General features: G+C 44.4%; 1 protein-coding gene across 1 annotated transcript in view; it reads left to right on the top strand.

Moving 5' to 3' along the window:
• The window catches only part of DMXL1 (Dmx like 1), a 1,414,533-nt gene that overhangs the window by 748,309 nt on the left and 647,467 nt on the right, over positions 1 to 18,757 (top strand). Inside the window, exon 23 of the mRNA XM_069226844.1 lies at positions 1,564 to 1,819. Coding sequence (XP_069082945.1) covers positions 1,564 to 1,819 — 256 coding nt within the window. The remainder of the gene's footprint in view (positions 1 to 1,563; positions 1,820 to 18,757) is intronic.

Here is an 18,757-nt window from a genome sequence, read left to right on the forward strand (position 1 = left end):
TCACTATCGAAGAACCCTTTATACAAGTACACAAACATAAAGTGGTTTTCCGCACAAATCCAAAATATCTGCCAAAAGTCATTTCACCGTTTCATTTAAACCAAACTGTCGAGGTCCCAGTCTTCTTCCCACAGCCAGACTCAGTAGCAGAAAGAGCACTGCATACATTAGACATAAAGAGAGCACTAATGTATTATATAGACAGAACAAAACCATTTCGTAAAACTAAGCAATTGTTCGTTGCTTTCCAAAAACCCCATGCTGGTAACCCTATATCCAAACAGGGCATAGCCAGATGGATAGTCAAATGCATACAAACCTGTTACCTCAAAGCTAAAAGAGAGCTACTCGTTACACCAAAGGCACACTCCACAAGAAAGAAAGGAGCAACAATGGCCTTTCTAGGTAACATACCAATGACTGAGATTTGTAAGGCAGCCACTTGGTCTACACCTCATACGTTTACCAAACACTACTGTGTAGATGTGTTAGCAACACAACAAGCCACAGTAGGACAGGCTGTACTAAGAACATTATTTCAAATGACTTCAACTCCTACAGGCTGACCACCGTTTTGGGGAGGATTACTGCTTTGTAGTCTATGCACAGCGTGTGTATCTGCAGCTACACATGCCATCGAACGGAAAATGTCACTTACCCAGTGTACATCTGTTCGTGGCATGTTCCGCTGCAGATTCACATGCGCCCTCCCACCTCCCTGGGAGCCTGTAGCCGTTTAAGTTGCAATTATAAATTGTATATATGTAAATAAACATTCCTTTAGCACAAACTCTGTACATACATATCTATTCCATTGCATGGACATCTTTAGTATTCTCATTCTACCACTCCTACCTAACCCTATGCCGGAAAACAATCTAAGATGGAGTTGATGCCCATGCGCAATGGAGCCGAAAGGGAGGAGGCACTCGGTCCCGTGACTCAAAAAGACTTCTTCGAAGAAAAACAACTTGTAACACTCCGAGCCCAACACTAGATGGCAGGAACAGTGCACAGCATGTGAATCTGCAGCGAAACATGCCACAAACAGATGTACACTGGGTAAGTGACATTTTCCATATATATATATGTATATCTCCCAACAAAAATAAATGTTAAGGTACTATTTAACACATACATACTTACATAAATATCCATATAAAGGGATGGAAATAATACCATCTAAGCCGTGATGGAATGGTCCCAGGAGGAATAACAATGATGCAAAGGTAATCAAGATGTGATTACTGCAACATAAACTACTCTTGTTGCCATGATTTTAATGATACCAAGGAGTTGTGCTATATGAAGCTGAACCTTCTTATGTCTTCTGGGTGAAGTGTGTGTCTGTTTCTTCAGCAAGAAACTTTGGAAAATAAATAAGTTGAGGTACACACTGTCATGTAGAAGTATCAAAGTATTCTAGACAAACGTGCTGAAGGCATGTGAAAATTATTGGGTATGTTATTTTTAAAGAATTTCAAATGAATAACATTTTGTGTGCAGATAATTCCTTGAACAAACTAATTCATTCACTATTTATTTGAACATTTTCTGTACTAGGTATGCCTAGAAAAACTGCATGATGTCCAGCTGGCCCTAGTAATCTCTAGACTCTATGAATCAGAATTTGAAATGTCTGCAACCTATAAATCTATACTACAGAAGAACATTTTGGGATTCGAGCCTCCCAATGAAGAGCTAAGGTCATCAAAAACTCACCCAGACCCTTTTGTTCGTAGTATGGCTTACTGGATTTTGGAAGAATACAGCAAATCTCTTGATACTCTGCTACAACAGCCTTTAAATTATGATGAAGGTGAGTTTGTGGTGTCATTCCATTGTGCATTAATTATGATTTAATAGTCAGTGCTCTCCATTTTGTTGTGGCTCTTGGCTGTGATAAAAATGGATTCTTTCAAAATGCATAATTAACTGAGCAAAAGGCACAAATGTTTGCCACCTGCCCCAAGTACTTGTGGAACAGTTGCTATTCATGTTTTTATTTGATACAAATAAACTATTGGGATATCAAGTTTATAATGCATATAGTTCATGATACTATGATTTTGTCTTGTGTTTTAATGAACTCTTGTATTTTTTTAAAAACTTTGAGGTATTGAAATTATTGTGCAATTCTGTTGCTAATGGCGTGGTCATATAGAGTTTCATCCGATTTGCACACAGGTACTCTGATGAGCTACTCTGCTTGGCAATTGAAGCATACATCACTCTTTATATTGGCTCTGTCAAGACATCTCACCTTATATGTGATTTTTAGCAAGTTCGAAGTTTTTTCATTTTACCTAGGATTAGACTGTTGTTTCACTGCCCAAGCTGCCTCCCTACAGTTTTAATTTGTTTTGACACATATTTTTTGATAGTCTTTATTTGGACATCTGCGTACTGGTGGACATATTTTGTTTTGGAGATCATGGGTTTAAAATCACGCTAAATATTGCTGATCTACAGACTTGAACTGTTGTATCTCAGTTCTGGTCAATAACCCTTTTACTTGAGTTACTATGTTTTTGAGAGAGAGAGCTTTTTTACTTTTTGATATTGCTAGGGAGTATAATTTCTCACACAGTATCTCCAGGATTGTAAATTATGAGATCTTTATTGATGGCAACAAATGATGATAATCACATTGATTTCATTTTAGCAAGTTTTATTCTTTTAATCTCTTTTTTATGGCCATCTGCATTCTACATCAGTAGCATTTAATGGCTTTTTCAAGCAATCAGTTCTTATTTCAGATGTTCTATCGATAACACATTTGAGGAGAGTAAGGAAAATACAATGACAATGGACCATACCAATTTAAAAACTGTGGCAACTCACTCAGGCACAAGACTTGCAATCTTGCCAACACCCTGCAAAAGACAATAACACTTACCATGTGGCCTAAAGAATATAATTGCAGTAGGTCTTTTAAAAGATGGACATTTTGGTAATGTACTAAATAAATGGAATAAATGACATTGGCCTAATACAAAAACCTCTATCTCAATAATATACTCCTATAAGTTTACACTATAGCTAGACATTGAACATTTCATAAACGTTAATAGAGTAAACCAGTGAAATGGCCTCCACAAATTTGGCTATTTTCTACACAGTAAGAGCAACATTAACATCTGGGGTCAATCTGATATTTAGTGTTCGAAAAAGAGGGAGCTACCTCTTGCATACTCATACTGTACTCCTGGCATACCTGTGATGAGGACAAAACAGTAAAAAAAAAACAAAAAGTAAAATATTTTCTCTTGTTTGTTTACTACATAGACAAATGGCTAGAAAAATCTCTCATTTTCTCCAAATTCATGTTTATTTGTACTAGTGGTAGAACATTTAATCTGACATGGGAAAAAGAGAACTCATTTCAGGAAGGATCATTTTGGCAAATAGGTATCTCAGCCCAGGCTTGTTGTTATCTTACAATGTACCCCAAACTCATTCATGTTGGGTTCAGAGTTGGCTGCTGTCACACATTCCTGCTACTTCAGCCACACAACTTTATTATATGGCATGGCAATTACATCAGGGGGTATGGAAAAAGTGTGGCATACCTCACGTTACATAGCTTCTTTACATGGTTGAAGCATTAGAGCGAGACTGCCTTCTATCTATCTATCTAATACCTCCATGCCTGAATTTGACACCTATGACTCCATTAGGATTCGGCCGTAGCTGGACTCACTGTAATAGTGATTTAGACTCACCAGGTTGCTTTATTCAATTCCACCATGCTGAAAGGTAGATTAATGAACAGCCTGAGTGACAGCTGCATGTTAATTTTCCCTCTTTTAGAAGCATTCTAGGACACTCTTCAGTGGTACTCAGATGACCTCCATAGTGATAAAAGGAAGGATTTCATGTAAGAGGTGAATGAGGGCCTGCTTCTGTCAAATGTGGCCATCAGCATAGTCGCAGATGCCACAGATTTTCCAGCCAGTGGCTTGTGTCATGGCATTTTGATATGTTGCTCATAAAGGCTGATGTTAATAGGTCTAAATTGCAGTGCACAACAACAGTTTCTAATATTTCCCCTTGTCAAACAATACTCTGTTCGGGTCCCAGAATAATGTCAAAATATATAAATTAATGGTAAAGACAGATATGCTAGAAGCTTTGGGCCTGGAAAAGTAGAAAGGCTATTTAACACTAATTGATTGGTCTTTGGAAAGCTGTATCCCCCATCAGTACACGGAAGACTTTGTTAAACAATCCTCGCACCCAAAAAAATAAAACACCCAGTGTCACCAGAAGAGATTGTTCAAATAAAAGAGGCTAAACACTATCTGTATTGCTGGTAATGTCTCATAGTGCTAGTAAAAATTACTTTCACGTGCTGACCTCACCACTACCTGCTCTGTTAGGGAGACATTGACTGTCACCTTGGAGATTGGCCAAAATTATAAAAGACTAACGTGTATTGGCTGTTGTCAGAAGTGATTGTACATATAGGTTCAAATCTCCAACTACAGACAGACCTTCTACTGTGTCCCAATAGTTGCATGTGGACAGGCTAGTTCAAGATGTTCACACAGAGACACACAATTAGACAAGTCCTAGGCTTCACAAGCACAAATGCCTTTTACTTAAAGTACTTGTATGTGGAGAAGGCCCAAAACGGATTAATGGCACTGTGGACCTAAAACAGCAAACAAATCCATGAAGGTGAAAAAAATGTAGCACTAAGAGTCTACCCAGTATTTTTATAAACTGCATTAGATGATTTGGATGTGCGCTGCAGGATATGCAGTCTTTACCACGTAGGACGTTACCATGCATGCATGTAAGTACCATTTAGGCCCCTTTTTTGGTACTTAATCCCATAGAACTGAAGTATTGTTTTTAAATGTATTAATTGTAATGTCATTGAAAAAAAGATGTAATGGGAAAGGGATGAGTAAGGGTTCTGAGTGGTAAGGAAGGGTAGAAGTAAAAGTAGTTAGGGGGCTTTAAGGGTTTGGTGGTGGGTACCGGTAAAGGTTTTTTATAGTTAAAGGGTAGTGGTAAAAGAGGTGAGGGTTTTTTTCACGGGTAAAGACTCAGTAGAATAAAAGGGAGGTAAGGATTGTGTGGGTTAATGTGCAGGTAGTGTTACAGGGAGGTTTTAGGGCCAGGAAGAGTTAAAGGGAGGTAAAGGACTTATAAAAATATATAATATCTGAATTTCAGATGTTACAACTGCATTGTTTTGTAGAAAATGTGTTGGAAATTCCTGAGTGTTATCACAATGCGTTGTAAAGGTCAACACATTGTAATGCCTGGGGGGTAAAGGCATGCAGGTTAAGACCTGTGCTCTAACATCTGATGTTTGTACTACAACCTTCATGACTCTTATTCTCACATCTCAAATGCAAAGAATCAGAGGGAATTTTAGGTTCATGGTCAACTAGTAAACTGCAAACATTTTTAATGCAAACTACAGCTGTTTAAACTGAAATGTAAGAGTTTGTACTTATGCAGTACAGTCTTATCAGTTCATGCAGAAGGAAAGGAATGCAAATCTTCTCTTATAAGACCAACTGGACAGTTATAAAATCAAAGTTTGCCAAGGTTTTAAGACAACATTACTAAGGAAGCATTTAAAACTCAAGTATTTAACAAATTGACCAGAGCACAGAATTCAATGTCTGACACCATTACTATTTACAGATGAAGCAAATGTGTATCTTTTGGTTATAGAGACAGTTTACCATTCTGGAGAATGTATTTGTTCAAAAACGTATCCAGTACATTGTCAAACTGTTCACTAATTGGATCAATTGTATTTTGACAAGGCCATTGCAGGATTGCAAAGATTGTGAGTAGAAGCCCTTGTGGTCAACTCTGTTGGGGGCAGTTTTATGAACACGTTCATCATTGACTAATGATAAAAACTGGAGTGCCATTTCACCCACTACTACCATTACAACACATATCCAGGAAGGACACCCTGCTAGCAGTTGCGGCTCGCAAACAACCAGAAGGGGCAGGGCAGCGTGCGGAGGGGTGATAAATAAAAATAAAAAAACCTTTTTAACCACTTACCTCGTTGGCTGCGCTCAGAGCAGCGTCAGGATTGGCTGGGTGCTCCCAAGCAGACTGGGAGACTGTGCAGGCTCTCTCCAGCCTGGCAACTGTGCTCTGTGCACTCACCTCAAGTGCTTGTCACCCCAATTCCCCGGCCCTTTTCAAGAAAATGGTAATAAACACACTTTATTATCGTTTTCTATAAAAGGTTTTGCAGCTGCCACCGCTGGCGGGGTGGTGACACTTCTCCGCCCTAATGGAGGAGCCGCTCCTGCCTGCTAGTTTGGGATCCTACTTTGAACCTTTTGAAATACCCAGTGTGTGGTCTGAAAAGGAGGCATTGCATCATCGAGTCATGCTGTAGTACAGAGCAGTTCACGTAGATATGAAATCCTTTTGACGACCATTCAAAGGTAGATGATGATTAAATTCAAATGGACAAATGAGCAACAATGCACTAACTAAGCAAGTAAGGCGGTGGGAGATAGAGGATCTGCATTAGAAAAGCCCAGGCCTTCAAGTATTGCCTTGTGGTGTGGGTTTCCCACTTCACAGCAGTCACAATATCCCAAGAATGTAAAGTGAGCAAGCCAGTGCTATAAAAACAATTACAAATAGTCATCTGTGATAACACTTTTGGCCTAATCTTTCTTCATAGATCACTCTGATTAGCTTAAATTGATATTGCAGTTTTAGTCAAAGAAAATGTGCAATCTGTCATTATCTTTCTACTCTTGTATTTGCTAATAACTGTGTAACAGTCTGCATTAAACATTCTAATAAAATAGTTCATCCAGTTAGCTTCTTCCTGGCAGATTTCATGCAATACTATCAAGAGGAACAAACAAGTGGAGGATCCTTAAATTAGTTTTTCCCCATTTTAACTCCCATTGGATTCTTTGCTCCTTAATACAGAAAAAATGGCTGAATTAAACTAATAGTTAAACTAATAGACTTGTCGTGTTAGGAGAACTTTATTCAAGGAAGTGCCTTTGCTTGGTTTGATTTAAATCTGTTCAGTAGTTTTTGAGGAAATTAATGTTTACATTTTTTTCTGGTCTGGGCATGAATACATTACATTTTACACATGCCTATGGACCCCTTGAAAATTTGTGCCAAGACCATGTGTAGTGGGAGTTGGGTACAGGGCCTGGCCATAGTTGAGACCCTACAGCCCACCCCCTGATGCACACAGCCAAAGGCTGCATGCACAGGTGATGAACTTACCTGTGGCAGGTTGTGTGCCAGACCTGGACAGAGGTGAGGCTCTATGGCCAACACCTGCTTCGCATGTCTATACATAGAAGGGTAGGTAAAAGGAACAGCCATATCTGGTACGTGATTAAAAATACAAAGGTTAAAGTGAAGTTATGGTTTGCTGTTGTTATAAGACCTTACCGCATGTTTAAAAGATCCTCAGAAACTCACTGAAAAAAAAACCTGTTAAACTATAATTACCAAAACCTAGAAAGGACTGATATTCTCCAGTTTTGGTAATGTACAGTAACCATAACATCCCCTTCATGCACTTCTCATGACTCTACATATGACATCACTAATGAAATGCTAAATGAGTTTGATAGCTTTGAGATGAGGCTCATCCCCTCATCTCTGACAACCACCTCTCCACTGCCAGCAGTAACACCCCCTCCTCATCCTCCGCCTCAAGGTCTGTCTCCCTTTCTTCCGGAAACGGTGCCTCCACCTCCTCCAGTGCTGCATATGCCTAGCACTGATTTAGCTCCCAGACCACGCTCAAGATTAACCCATCACTCCCAACATCTCCATCAGACATCTGGCAGCTCATGTACAAGATTGAGACATTCATGTCACAGATTGTGACATAGGTCAAGATTGCGATGTCGGCGGCCTTTAATGGGGAATTGTCCTCATCCACCAGAGGCTATTCTCCCACATTATCTGACTCTTCTCAACCTTGTTCCTCACCGGTGGATGATAAAACCACCTTTCAGGATGTTCTTGTTCGAGGAGCAGCTAAGCTTAATATTCCTATGGCTGTTCCAAAACCTTCCACCTCGGTTATAATTGAAACACTGCAACAACGTACAGCCTCAAGGCCTCTGCTCCCGCTAGTGCAGGGTCTTCTTGAACCCACCATGGAAGTGTTTCTTACTCCAATCGGCCTCCAGAACAAGATCCTTTGTTTCTACATTCCGATCCCCCACCTGACTCTGTAGTAATCTTAGCAGCCTGCACGTCTCATGCCACGTCTCCTTCTGCTGCTTCCCCTCCGGACAAAGAGAGTAGAAAATTGGACTCTATCGGCCGTAAAGTATGAAATTCTGCAGCTATTTCTATGAAAGTGGCCGGTGCAAGAGCCCTCTTAGGGAGATATGATAGGGCCCTGTGGGACTCCATCATTCAGTTTGTGGCTTGCCTCCCAAGAGAGCAAGTGGAGGATTTTTTTTTTTAGAGATCATCCAAGAAGGTGCCATGGTCTCCAATCAAATCATTAGTGCGGCAGCAGATTCTTCATTGCTATCAGCGTATGCTTACTGCTATGGAGTCACCTTGAGAAGGCATGCCGGGCTCCGGCTGATATCACTTAAACCAGACTCTCAGCAACGTATTCACAACTTACTATTCTCAGGCTCCACACTATTCGGCTGTCCTGCTGATAATGAGATGGCAAGGATGAAGTCTGAGGTGGATACTTTGAAAGCTGTAGATCCTTCTGACCTTTCTACCGTTGCCTTCCCTCGCAGAGGGTTCAAACCACTCTTTGGCTGCATGGAAGATCTCAGCAGCAGCATCAAAGGCCCTACCAACCTCAGCACAAACAACGGGACGAACAACAAACCAGCCCAATCAGGGTAGTCGACAACCTTCAGCCTCAAAACCCTGAATGCTTTGTTCCCCCTCTTCAGTTACCCACTCCAGTGGGTGGAAGCTTCCCAAATTACCTGACAGAGTGGCAACACATTACAACAGACCCCTGGGTCTTGAATAATTTGCAGAATGGATATTGTCTCAGGTTTTCTGCCCCGCCACTGTCTTTTCCTCCAAGGTCATCCACTTCTCATCTCGAACTTCTAATGACGGAAGTAACCATCCTCTTAGAAAAGAAGGAGGTGGAACCTGTTCCCCTCAACCAACAGGGAAAGGCATTAATTCAAGGTACTCTCTTGTCCCAAGAAAGGGCACACAAGAGTTCAGACCCATATTCGATCTCAAGCTATCTAACAAATGGATTTGAGAGGAAAAGTTCAGGATGCTGGCCTTACACCAAATATACTCCCAGATTCGTCAGGGAGACTGGCTTTGCTCAGTTGACCTCCACGATTCCTACTTTCGGATTCTTATCGCAAAAAAGCATTGGAAGTTCTTAAGGTTCATGTGGGGCAAGACCACTACCAATACACCGTTGTACTGTTTGTTCTCAAGTCAGCACCCAGGTCTTTCTCCAAGTGCATGATTGTGGTGGCAGCACATCTTCGAAAGCACCAAACCTTGTCTACCCATATCTGGAAAACTGGCTTTTTCTGGAAGCCCAGCTGCATTTCAAATGGACCTGCTATCTCCTTTTTCGGTTGGGGCATGATATCAACATTTTCAAGTCTGCTGCAACACCAGTCCGGAAGTTGCCCTTCTTAGAAGCTACCATCAACATGCTTAAAGGAAAGCTGTTTCCTTCAGAGGAACAACGCTTATCCATTCTCCTGAAGTGTTGTGCTCTCATAACGATGCATTGTCCAACAGTGCGCACAGTCTCTTTGCTTCTCAGCTCCATGGCCTCCTGTCACGAGAGGCCCAGACGATCTGGCACTGGCTCCTTACCAGGAATTTGAAAATAGCAACTCACCTTCCAGGCCTTCAGAATGTCCAAGCAGATGCACTCAGTAGAGCTCTCCACAAGAACCACAAGTGGGTACTGAACAAAGACGTAGTTCAAAATATCTTATACCTGTGGGGCACACCTTCTATAGACCTCTTCGCCACAGCGGAAACCAATAAATGCTGCAACTTCGCCACCGAGTTTTATCATCCAGACCTGTTGGGTAATGCCCTATGGATCGACTGGTCCAACACATTTATTTTCGCATTTCCACCAATTCCCCTAATCCCTGCAGTCCTACTCAACTCTCGACAATGACAGCCAGAATGATCCTCATTGCACCAGAGTGGTTGAGGCAATAGTGTTTCCCGGACCTTCTTCACCAGTCGCTACATCCACATCTCAGGCTGCCATGCAGACCAGACCTCCTGATGAAATTCGGAGGCCAGATGAGACACCCCATCCTTGAGCTTGGCAGCATGGCTCCTGCGCTAGTACAGTATTGTCACCTTAACCTACCACAAGACTGTATGGCGGTCCTGAAAGAGGGAAAGCGGCCATCAACCCAATCTGCATAAGCCTTCAAATGTAAGACATTCTGCATCTGGTGTTCCTCCAAGATGATAGACCCCACATCTTGCAGGGTGGAATTCAGTCTTCCAAATTTATTGCACCTTGCTAAATCCGGCCTGCAATTCTCTTCCATTAAAGTTCTCCTGGCAGCTCTCACTGCATACAGGAAAGGTTCATCACAAACCTCTTTCTTTAAAATCCCAGTCATCAAAGATTGCCTACAGGGTCCTATTAGGTGTCCTTCTCCACCAGGGCAGCTTAATGTTCTCCTTTCTCGCCTCATGCAACAACCTTTTTAGCTCATTCACAAGGTAACTCTCCACCAGCTCACTTGGAAAACTGTTTTCTTGTGGCAATTACATCAGCACGTAGGGTTAGCAGGATCCAGGGCCTCTGTGCTCACAAACCATACACAGTGTTCCACTCTTCCAGAGTAGTTATGAGGACACATTCTAAATTTCTACCAAAGGTTATCTCTGATTTTCATATAAATCAGACTATTTCTTTACCATCTTTCTTTCAAAATCCATCTACCCTGGCAGAGAGAACACTTCAATCTGGATGTAAAGAGGGTTTTGAAATTTTACCTAGACAAAACAAAATCGATTCGCAGATTAAAACAACTGTTCATTAACGATGGTCCGGTTCGCACAGGTCTTGCCACCTCAAAGCATTTACTCCACAGGTGGATAGTCTTGAGCATTCTGTTCTGTTACCAGCTAGCTAATAAAACTCTTGCTGGCAGACCAAAAGCACACACTACCAGAAGCAAAGCAGCCATGACTGCCTTAATGAGAAATATCCCTTTAGCAGATATTTGCAAAGCTGCTACATGGAGGTCTGTCCACACGTTCACTAGCACTACTTTCTTGTTTCTGATACAAGGACGGATGCTCAAGTAGGACAGGCTTCTCTCAGAAATCTCTTTGCTTGATTAACTATTTCATTATTGTTCTGTCTACTCCACCGCTTTCAGTGGTAGGGGCTACTACTCTATTCAACGCTTGTGACTCTACATGGAAGTTCCTTACGAGAGCCGGAATATTTCCTTACCTGTTACTCCAGTTCTCTCGTAGGGGTATTTCCGTGATAGTCATAAGCAACCCTCCTTCCTCCCCGGAGGACTAGCCAAAATAATATTTCAGATATCTCTTTAACTCAGCTAGTACCGCATACAAAAAGAACTGAGGTAACTGCCTCTCACTAGGCATGAATCCAGCTGTTCTTAAAGAGAGTCTCACAAGCGTCTGTGGCCACTTCTGTAATATCAAAGTGTCCTGGGGGCATGCAAAGCAGGTGCAAACATCCATTGTGCCCCCGGGACACTTTGTGCAATACAGCCCCTTATATCTATCAAACTGGAAATTTACTTTAGGGATAAAGGAAGGCTATGACTGGAAAACTACTCGATCCTGAAAATCTTACAATAAGAATGTTTACAAAACGAGGCTCCTAACTGCCCCGTTCTCCGTGCCGATGTAACGGCAACTATACAGAAAACGTTCAAAGTTAGAAATCTCAAATTAACCTACTTCAAATGCTCAAAGGGTGGACCCATTAACGCTTCTAAGACCAATTGTAAATCCCACACTGGGAACTGCTTAGAAGGGACCAGAGAGATGCTATTCATTCCCTTAAAAAGTATAATCTGATAGAGACTTCTAGCCGCAGATTCCTTACCTTTGAAATTTCCCAGGGGTCAGACTGGATCCGGAAGATTTTTTGTGAGCTGTACCCATGCACACCGGCAGGTAGCATTGGTCAGCTCCACAAGGCAAGGTGTGCTCCAGAAGGGACATCTGCATCACCTATACAGGTGCCACCTCAGCACGCTGACGTCAGTTCTTTTCTTTCTGTGCCAGTCAGCTCAGATTCGGAGAGAGCTATCCTCTCTCACTTTTTGACAGACTTTTTTTTCGGTGTTTTGTTAAACCCTTTTTTTGAGGGTTTTTTCTCCTGGTGTGTCGATGGAATTTCTTTGAGGAAAGAAGGATTTAAACCATGTGGTGCCTGTCACTGTGCCATGTCGGTTATGGACCCATGCCTCATGTGTCTGTGGTGTCTGGCGCACGACCATGACGCCAAGTCATGCTCTGACTACTGGGCCATGGCACCAAAGCATTTAAGGGAGCAGTCCCTAAAGCTGCTAGCGGTCAGGCAGGTGACTCCCCATCGTGCGACTCCTCGGAGGTCTTGGTCGAGAGGAGGGTCCCACGACCACTCCAGGAGCCACAACTTCTCTTTGTTGCACTCAGTCATCAGGACACTCTGGTAAGAGGCACAAAAAATGCAAGAAGTCGAAGTGATCTTTGACTTCTCGTTGTCTGTCAGCTGACGCAATGAGAGAACATCAGCATTCGAGGCATGGATCCTCAGAGCCTACGCCAGGCCGACTCCGCACAACCCTACTTTTCCAGGAACCTGAGTGACCCTTGCTCAACTCAAGGAGTTTTATGAGGCCATGCGCCTTGTCTTTGAGCTAGCCAAACCCTCCTGAGCGCCTTTAGTCCCCACAGGGTCGGGGGGGCATCTAGTTTCACACCGGTAGCTTCAGCCTAAACTCTGATTGGCCCCATGGATCTGATCGAGAATCTGGACCGGCCCCGGTTGTGCCATTGCGACCTTCCCCCCCAATGCCGATGCTTCCAGTGTCAGTCCCATTTGGATCCCTGAACTAGACACGGAGCTGGAGTGTAGTTGACCGACACCAACTCCAACGTTGTCAGAACCTGTGTGTCCTAGGTTGGTGTCTTAGACTTATTCTGAAGGACTAGGACTAGGGGAAAAATTGTTGTGGGGGTGCACTGAAACCTTTACAATAGCAGTCAGAAGGTCAAAACTCAGCAAACTTTGAACAGATGATGGCCCACTGCCATCTATTCCCCCTTCCCACAAATCTCACCCTGCCGGGGGATCCAAGTTTCCTTGCTCAACACCCTACCCCCAGAGAGTTTGGTGGTCGAAGCTGCTACCCCACATGTCATGTTCCCTGCTGCTCCTCTGACAGGGAATGCAAGAGGCTGGCTAGCTTTGACAAGAAAATGTTTTCTTCCGCCAGCCTTGCATTGCTGTCAGTGAACACCGCATGCTTAATGGACTGCTATTACCACACACTATGGGACACAATTGCTCAAGTGCTGCCACAGATCCTGAAGGACGCCCAGGCTGTACTCTCCAAAGCTGCCAAAGACAGGAGAGATGCAGCAAAGTTTACTATACACTGTGGTTTGGACACGACCGACTCACTTGGCAGAGCGGTTTTGACGACAGTGGCACTTAGATGCCATGTCTGACTGAGAACGTCTGGGTTTTCAGGGGATGTCCAGGCTTAACTCACTGACATGCCCTTTGATGACAACCGTCTTGTTGGAAACAAGGCAGACTTGGAGCTGGAGTGCTTTAAGGACTCACGGGCTATGGCCAAGTTCTTGGGTCTTTCAGCTGCCCCATGTCATCCCCAGTCTGCCTTTCACTCCTTTCAAGGCTGTTGAAGGGGCATTCAACCGCACAAACCCTATCCCAGTCACCATCCTGAGCAAGCTTCCCAGCCTCTGCATGGACGAGGGCACAATTCCTACTGACCCCATGGGTCCGGTGGCCAGTGGTCTGTTCCATCCACCACCAACCCGGCAGCTGCAGCCTCCAAACCCTCCTCATCTTGCCCTTTTAGGTCATGGGTGTCCAGTTGGTGGTATAATCCGCCATCATCTCTACCACAGGCAGTCCATAACATCGGACAGGTGGGTTCTACAGACCATTTGGAGGTGCTCCTCCCTCCCCTTTCAATTTTCCCCTCCCTCAAAGCCTCCAACTTATGACTGACTGATAGAAGATAATTTGCCCCTACTAATGAGGAAGTCATGGCTCTCTTGGTCAAGGGAGCCATAGAGAGGGTTAAGGAGCCAGAATTAGGCTGTGGTTGCTGTTACTGTTACTTTTTGGTTCCCAAAATGGAGAAGGGTCTTCGTCCTATTCTATATCCACAAATCTTCTAAATCTTCCTCAAAAAGGAGAAATTCATAATCTGCATGTTGGCTCAGGTCTTGTCTACCATGGACCAAGGAGACTCGATGGTAGCGTTGGACTTGCAGAATGCCTACTTTCACATTCCCGTCTTGCCTTCCCATCAGCACTATCTTCGTTTTACAGTAGGCCGTGAGCATTTTCAGTTCACTGTGCTCCCCTTAGGCCTTACCAGCGTTCCTTGAATGTTCACCAAAGTGATGGTGGTTGTACCACCTCATCTGCAGAGATCAGTGGTGCCATCTTCCCCTATCTTGATGACTGGCTGTTGAAGGCAAGCTTGCCCCAGGCAGTCGTCCCTGACCTCCAGACTATGGCAGACCTTCTGCATCTGCTGGGGTTCATTATCAAAGTGCAGAAGTCACAGCTGACTCCCTCTCAGACTTTCATCGGAGCTGTTCTTGACATGGTGCAGTTTCAGGCATATCCTCCCGAATGACAGGTCCAGGATATTCAGGCTATGACACCTATGTTTCAGCCTCTATCCTGGATTTAATTGAGACTGACTGTGAGGCTGCTGGGCCCATGGCCTCCTGAATACTGCTAATGACACATGCCCGCTGGCATATACGGGCTCTGCAAAGGGTCCAGAAGTTCCAGTGGGCACAGCATCAGGGGAGTCTCTCCGACATGGTCCATATCTCAGCTGAAACTGTGAAAGACCTGCAGTGGTGGGTAATGAACCACAATCGATCAAAGGCAGACCCCTCTCCCTTCCTAAACCAGATCTCACAGTAGTGACAGATTCCTGGGATGGGGCAGCCATCTGAGAGAGTTGAAGATGAGAGGACTCTGATCTCCAGTGGAAGAGGGCTGCACATAAACATAATGGAGCTTTAAGCAATCATAATGGCATTGAAAGCCTTTCAACCCTCTATCAAGGGAAGGCTAGTGCAGATGTTCACAGACAACACCACCGCCATGTGGTACTGCAACAGGCTGGGGTGGGGTCGTGGCCCCTTTGTCAAGAGGTCCTGCGTCTCTGGACTTGGCTGGAACAACAGTTCATTTCCCTGGTAGTTCAACACCTTACGAGCTTTCTGAATGCCAGGGCAGACCAACTTAGCCGCAGCTGCCCAGCAGATCACGAATGGCGTCTCCACCTGGAGGTGGTGCAAGGTCTCATTCAACAGTGGAGAGAGCCTTAGTTAGATCTGATCACCACTGCCAAGAACGTTCAATGTCAGCAGTTTTGCGTGCTGGAGTTTCCAAGGCAGATCTCGCTCGGAGATGCTTTTCATCTCAAGTGAAGTTCAGGCTTTCTGTATCCTTTTCCACCCATACCACTCCTGCCCAGTCATTCCAGAACTTCTTGAGAACTCTGGGCAGAAGTCATTCTTGTGGATCTGGACTGGGCACGGAGAGTCGGGTATCCCGAACTACTGAGCATGGCCATGGATTCTCCAATCTGGCTGCCCCTTTGGGAGGATCTTCTGTCGCAGCAGCCAGAGAGGGTTCTTCACCCAAACCTGTCCAGTCTCCCCTTCTTGCATGAAGATTAAGCAGCTGCAGTTGACAGCTTTCGACCTTCCTCCCGAAGTCTGTCAAGTTATTCTGGCAGCTAGGCATCCCTCCACTAAGAGTATATGCCTGCCAATTGAAGAACTGTTTTCGTGTTTTTGCAGAGAAACATATTTATCCTCTTTATGCCCCTATTTCTGAAGTCTTGCTCTTAATTCTTTCCCTTGCCCAGCAAGGCTTTGCTCTGGGGGACTCCTAAGAGTAATCAATCTGCTCTTTCTGCCTTCTCACAGCTGCATGACAACCATTCTTCTTCAAGTCCCCAATGTACATAGGTTCCTAAAAGGTCTTTTCATCTTTTCCCTCCTTCACCATTTATAATGTCTCAGTGGGATCTCAATCTAGTCTTAACATTCTTAATGTGTCCTCCTTTTGAGCCTCTACACAATTGTCCCCTCAGGCTTCTGACACTGAAAACAACCTTTCTTGTGGCAATTAAATGTGCCTGCAAAATAAGTGAGCTGCAGGCTTTATCATATAAGCCGCCTTACCTCTCTGTCTACCCTGACAAATTGGTGCTTCACACAAGGGCCTCCTTTCTGCCGAATGTTGTCACCCCATTTCATGTCAGCCAGTAAGTCACACTGGCTAACTTTTTCACTCGTCCACATCCCGCTAAAGAAGAGGCACAACTCCACCATCTGGACCCACAACGGGTGTTGTTGTTCTAACTTGATCGAACAAAAAAGTTCCGGGTGGACAACCAACTCTTCATGGGGTATTTTGGTGTGCAGAAAGGTTGGATGGTGCAGATGCAGACCAAATCGAAGTGGGCTGTGCTCTGCATTAAAATCTGCTATGCGTTGGCCAAGAAGCAACCTCCTGAAGGCTTGCAAGCTCATTCACCAGAGCTAAAGTTGCGACCACTGCGTTAGCATGCAGAGTTCTAGTCCTGGACATCTGCCAGGCACCAACATGGGCATATCTGCACACCTTTACCAATCACTTCCGCCTGGACAGTCAGGTCCAAAGGAATGAGCAGTTTGCCCATAAAGTCCTACAGGACTTTTTGGTCTGAAGTTAGAAGTCTCTGTCAGATAAACAAGTTACTTACATTCGGTAACACCTTATCTGGTGGAGACTATATCTAGCCCCGTTGCATCAATGCATACACATCAGAGAATGTAGAAACCCACAGGGTAAAGAGATGGATACCTTTCCAGAACTGCCTGTGATGCCAAGTGAAGCACCTGTGGATGGATTGGCACAAGGTTTGCATCCTCTGTCTTTCCCCGATCACGACAATGTTTAGTGTGATGCTTGTCTTGCCTTCTGGTCAAAGAAAACAATCCTTCCTGGCTATTGGTCTCAAGTCCAAGCCTCAACTCTATTCAAAGCCGAAAGTTCCATTGACCCCGGTGCTTAAGCCTCTGTCGACCTTGAAGCTATCATTCAGCAGAGCGCCTACTCTTCCATCCTCTTACTGGGAGGATTTCAGCAAAACCACTCTACCCAGAGAGACTTTGCCTTGGAAGAGGAGACTAGCATCCAAGTCCCCTCTGGGGCTTATGTCCAAGAAGCAAAGAAGCAGGGGCACCAGCCCTCACCCTTATGCTCCACCCCTGCCTCCTCCACCTGCACAATTGTGACCACCTTCACTGCCCCCATGAGGGTCGGCAGAGGAATCCCCACACTCCTTTTATAACTCAGGCAGTCCTTTTGGCGCTGCTGGTCTTTATGACATGGCCTTCAAACCATAGCCTCCAGTTGACCTTGGACGACTACAATATTGACCCCCTGGGGGACTCAGACCTCGACCGTTGCCACAGTAGGGCATCTCCGCCAACCGATACCACAACTTAACACGAGGTCATCTAGCGGGCAGCCAACTTTCACTAGTCTATAATGCACATTCTCCAGGAGGACGATGATTTCCTTGTGGACACTGTCCTCAAGGTGCTGTTTAAGTCTGCTAAGGGGCATGCTCAAGTCTGCCGTGTAAACATTCAAATAACCTGTCAAGACCAGGGTATTCCTATTCATGATAGAGAGAAAATACAAGCCCTGCCCCAGTGACCCTGTGTTCATGTGGAGCTATCTCCCACTTGACCCTGTGGTCATGCATACTGCTCACAAACTGGCTTCTACTGAAGTCACAGGCAGCGCCCATCGGCTGACGAGGCGAGAAGAAAGCTGAATGCAGCTGGCAAGATGATGGTCATAGAGGTGGTTATCCATTGGTATTGCTGTGATTTGCCATGGCTACTCCCTAGAATTTCTTACATAGTCCTCAAAACATCCCACCCTGTTCACATGCCCTTAGCTGAGAACACCTCAACCTTCTAGAAGAAGAGGTCCAAGCTCAACTTCTTAAGCGAGAGTTAGAAATAGTAATCCTCCTCTTCCACTACAACTGGAGCAAGGATGTCCACTCTTTTTACTATCTTGTCCCCTAGACTGTTGACTACCTCATGTCAGTCTTGGACCTCGGCACCTCAGTTGATTCAGCCTCATCAGAATATTTCCACAAGACAGCCATGCAGGATGTCATCCCTTTGCTCTGACAAGTTGACTGTATGATGGTGCTAGACCTGAAGGACTCCTTCTTTCACATCCAAATCAGCCCCTCCACACCTGTCACTGATGCTACTTCCGCTTTGACGTAAGTGGTCATCATTACTAATTCAAAGTGCTTCCCTTTAGGGTTTCCACCTGTACCTCAAAGTGCCTAGCAGTAGTAACCGCTAATCTGAGGAGGGGGGAGCATTCATGTTTCCTCCTACCTCACCGATTGGCTGTTCAAGAGGCCAAGCAGGCCACAATACCTTGCTCAGACCCAAGCTGCAAACTCCCTACTTCACAACCTGGTATTCGCTATAA

This window comes from Pleurodeles waltl, chromosome 1_1 (assembly GCF_031143425.1).
Source record: "Pleurodeles waltl isolate 20211129_DDA chromosome 1_1, aPleWal1.hap1.20221129, whole genome shotgun sequence".
Classification (NCBI taxonomy): Eukaryota; Metazoa; Chordata; class Amphibia; order Caudata; family Salamandridae; genus Pleurodeles; species Pleurodeles waltl.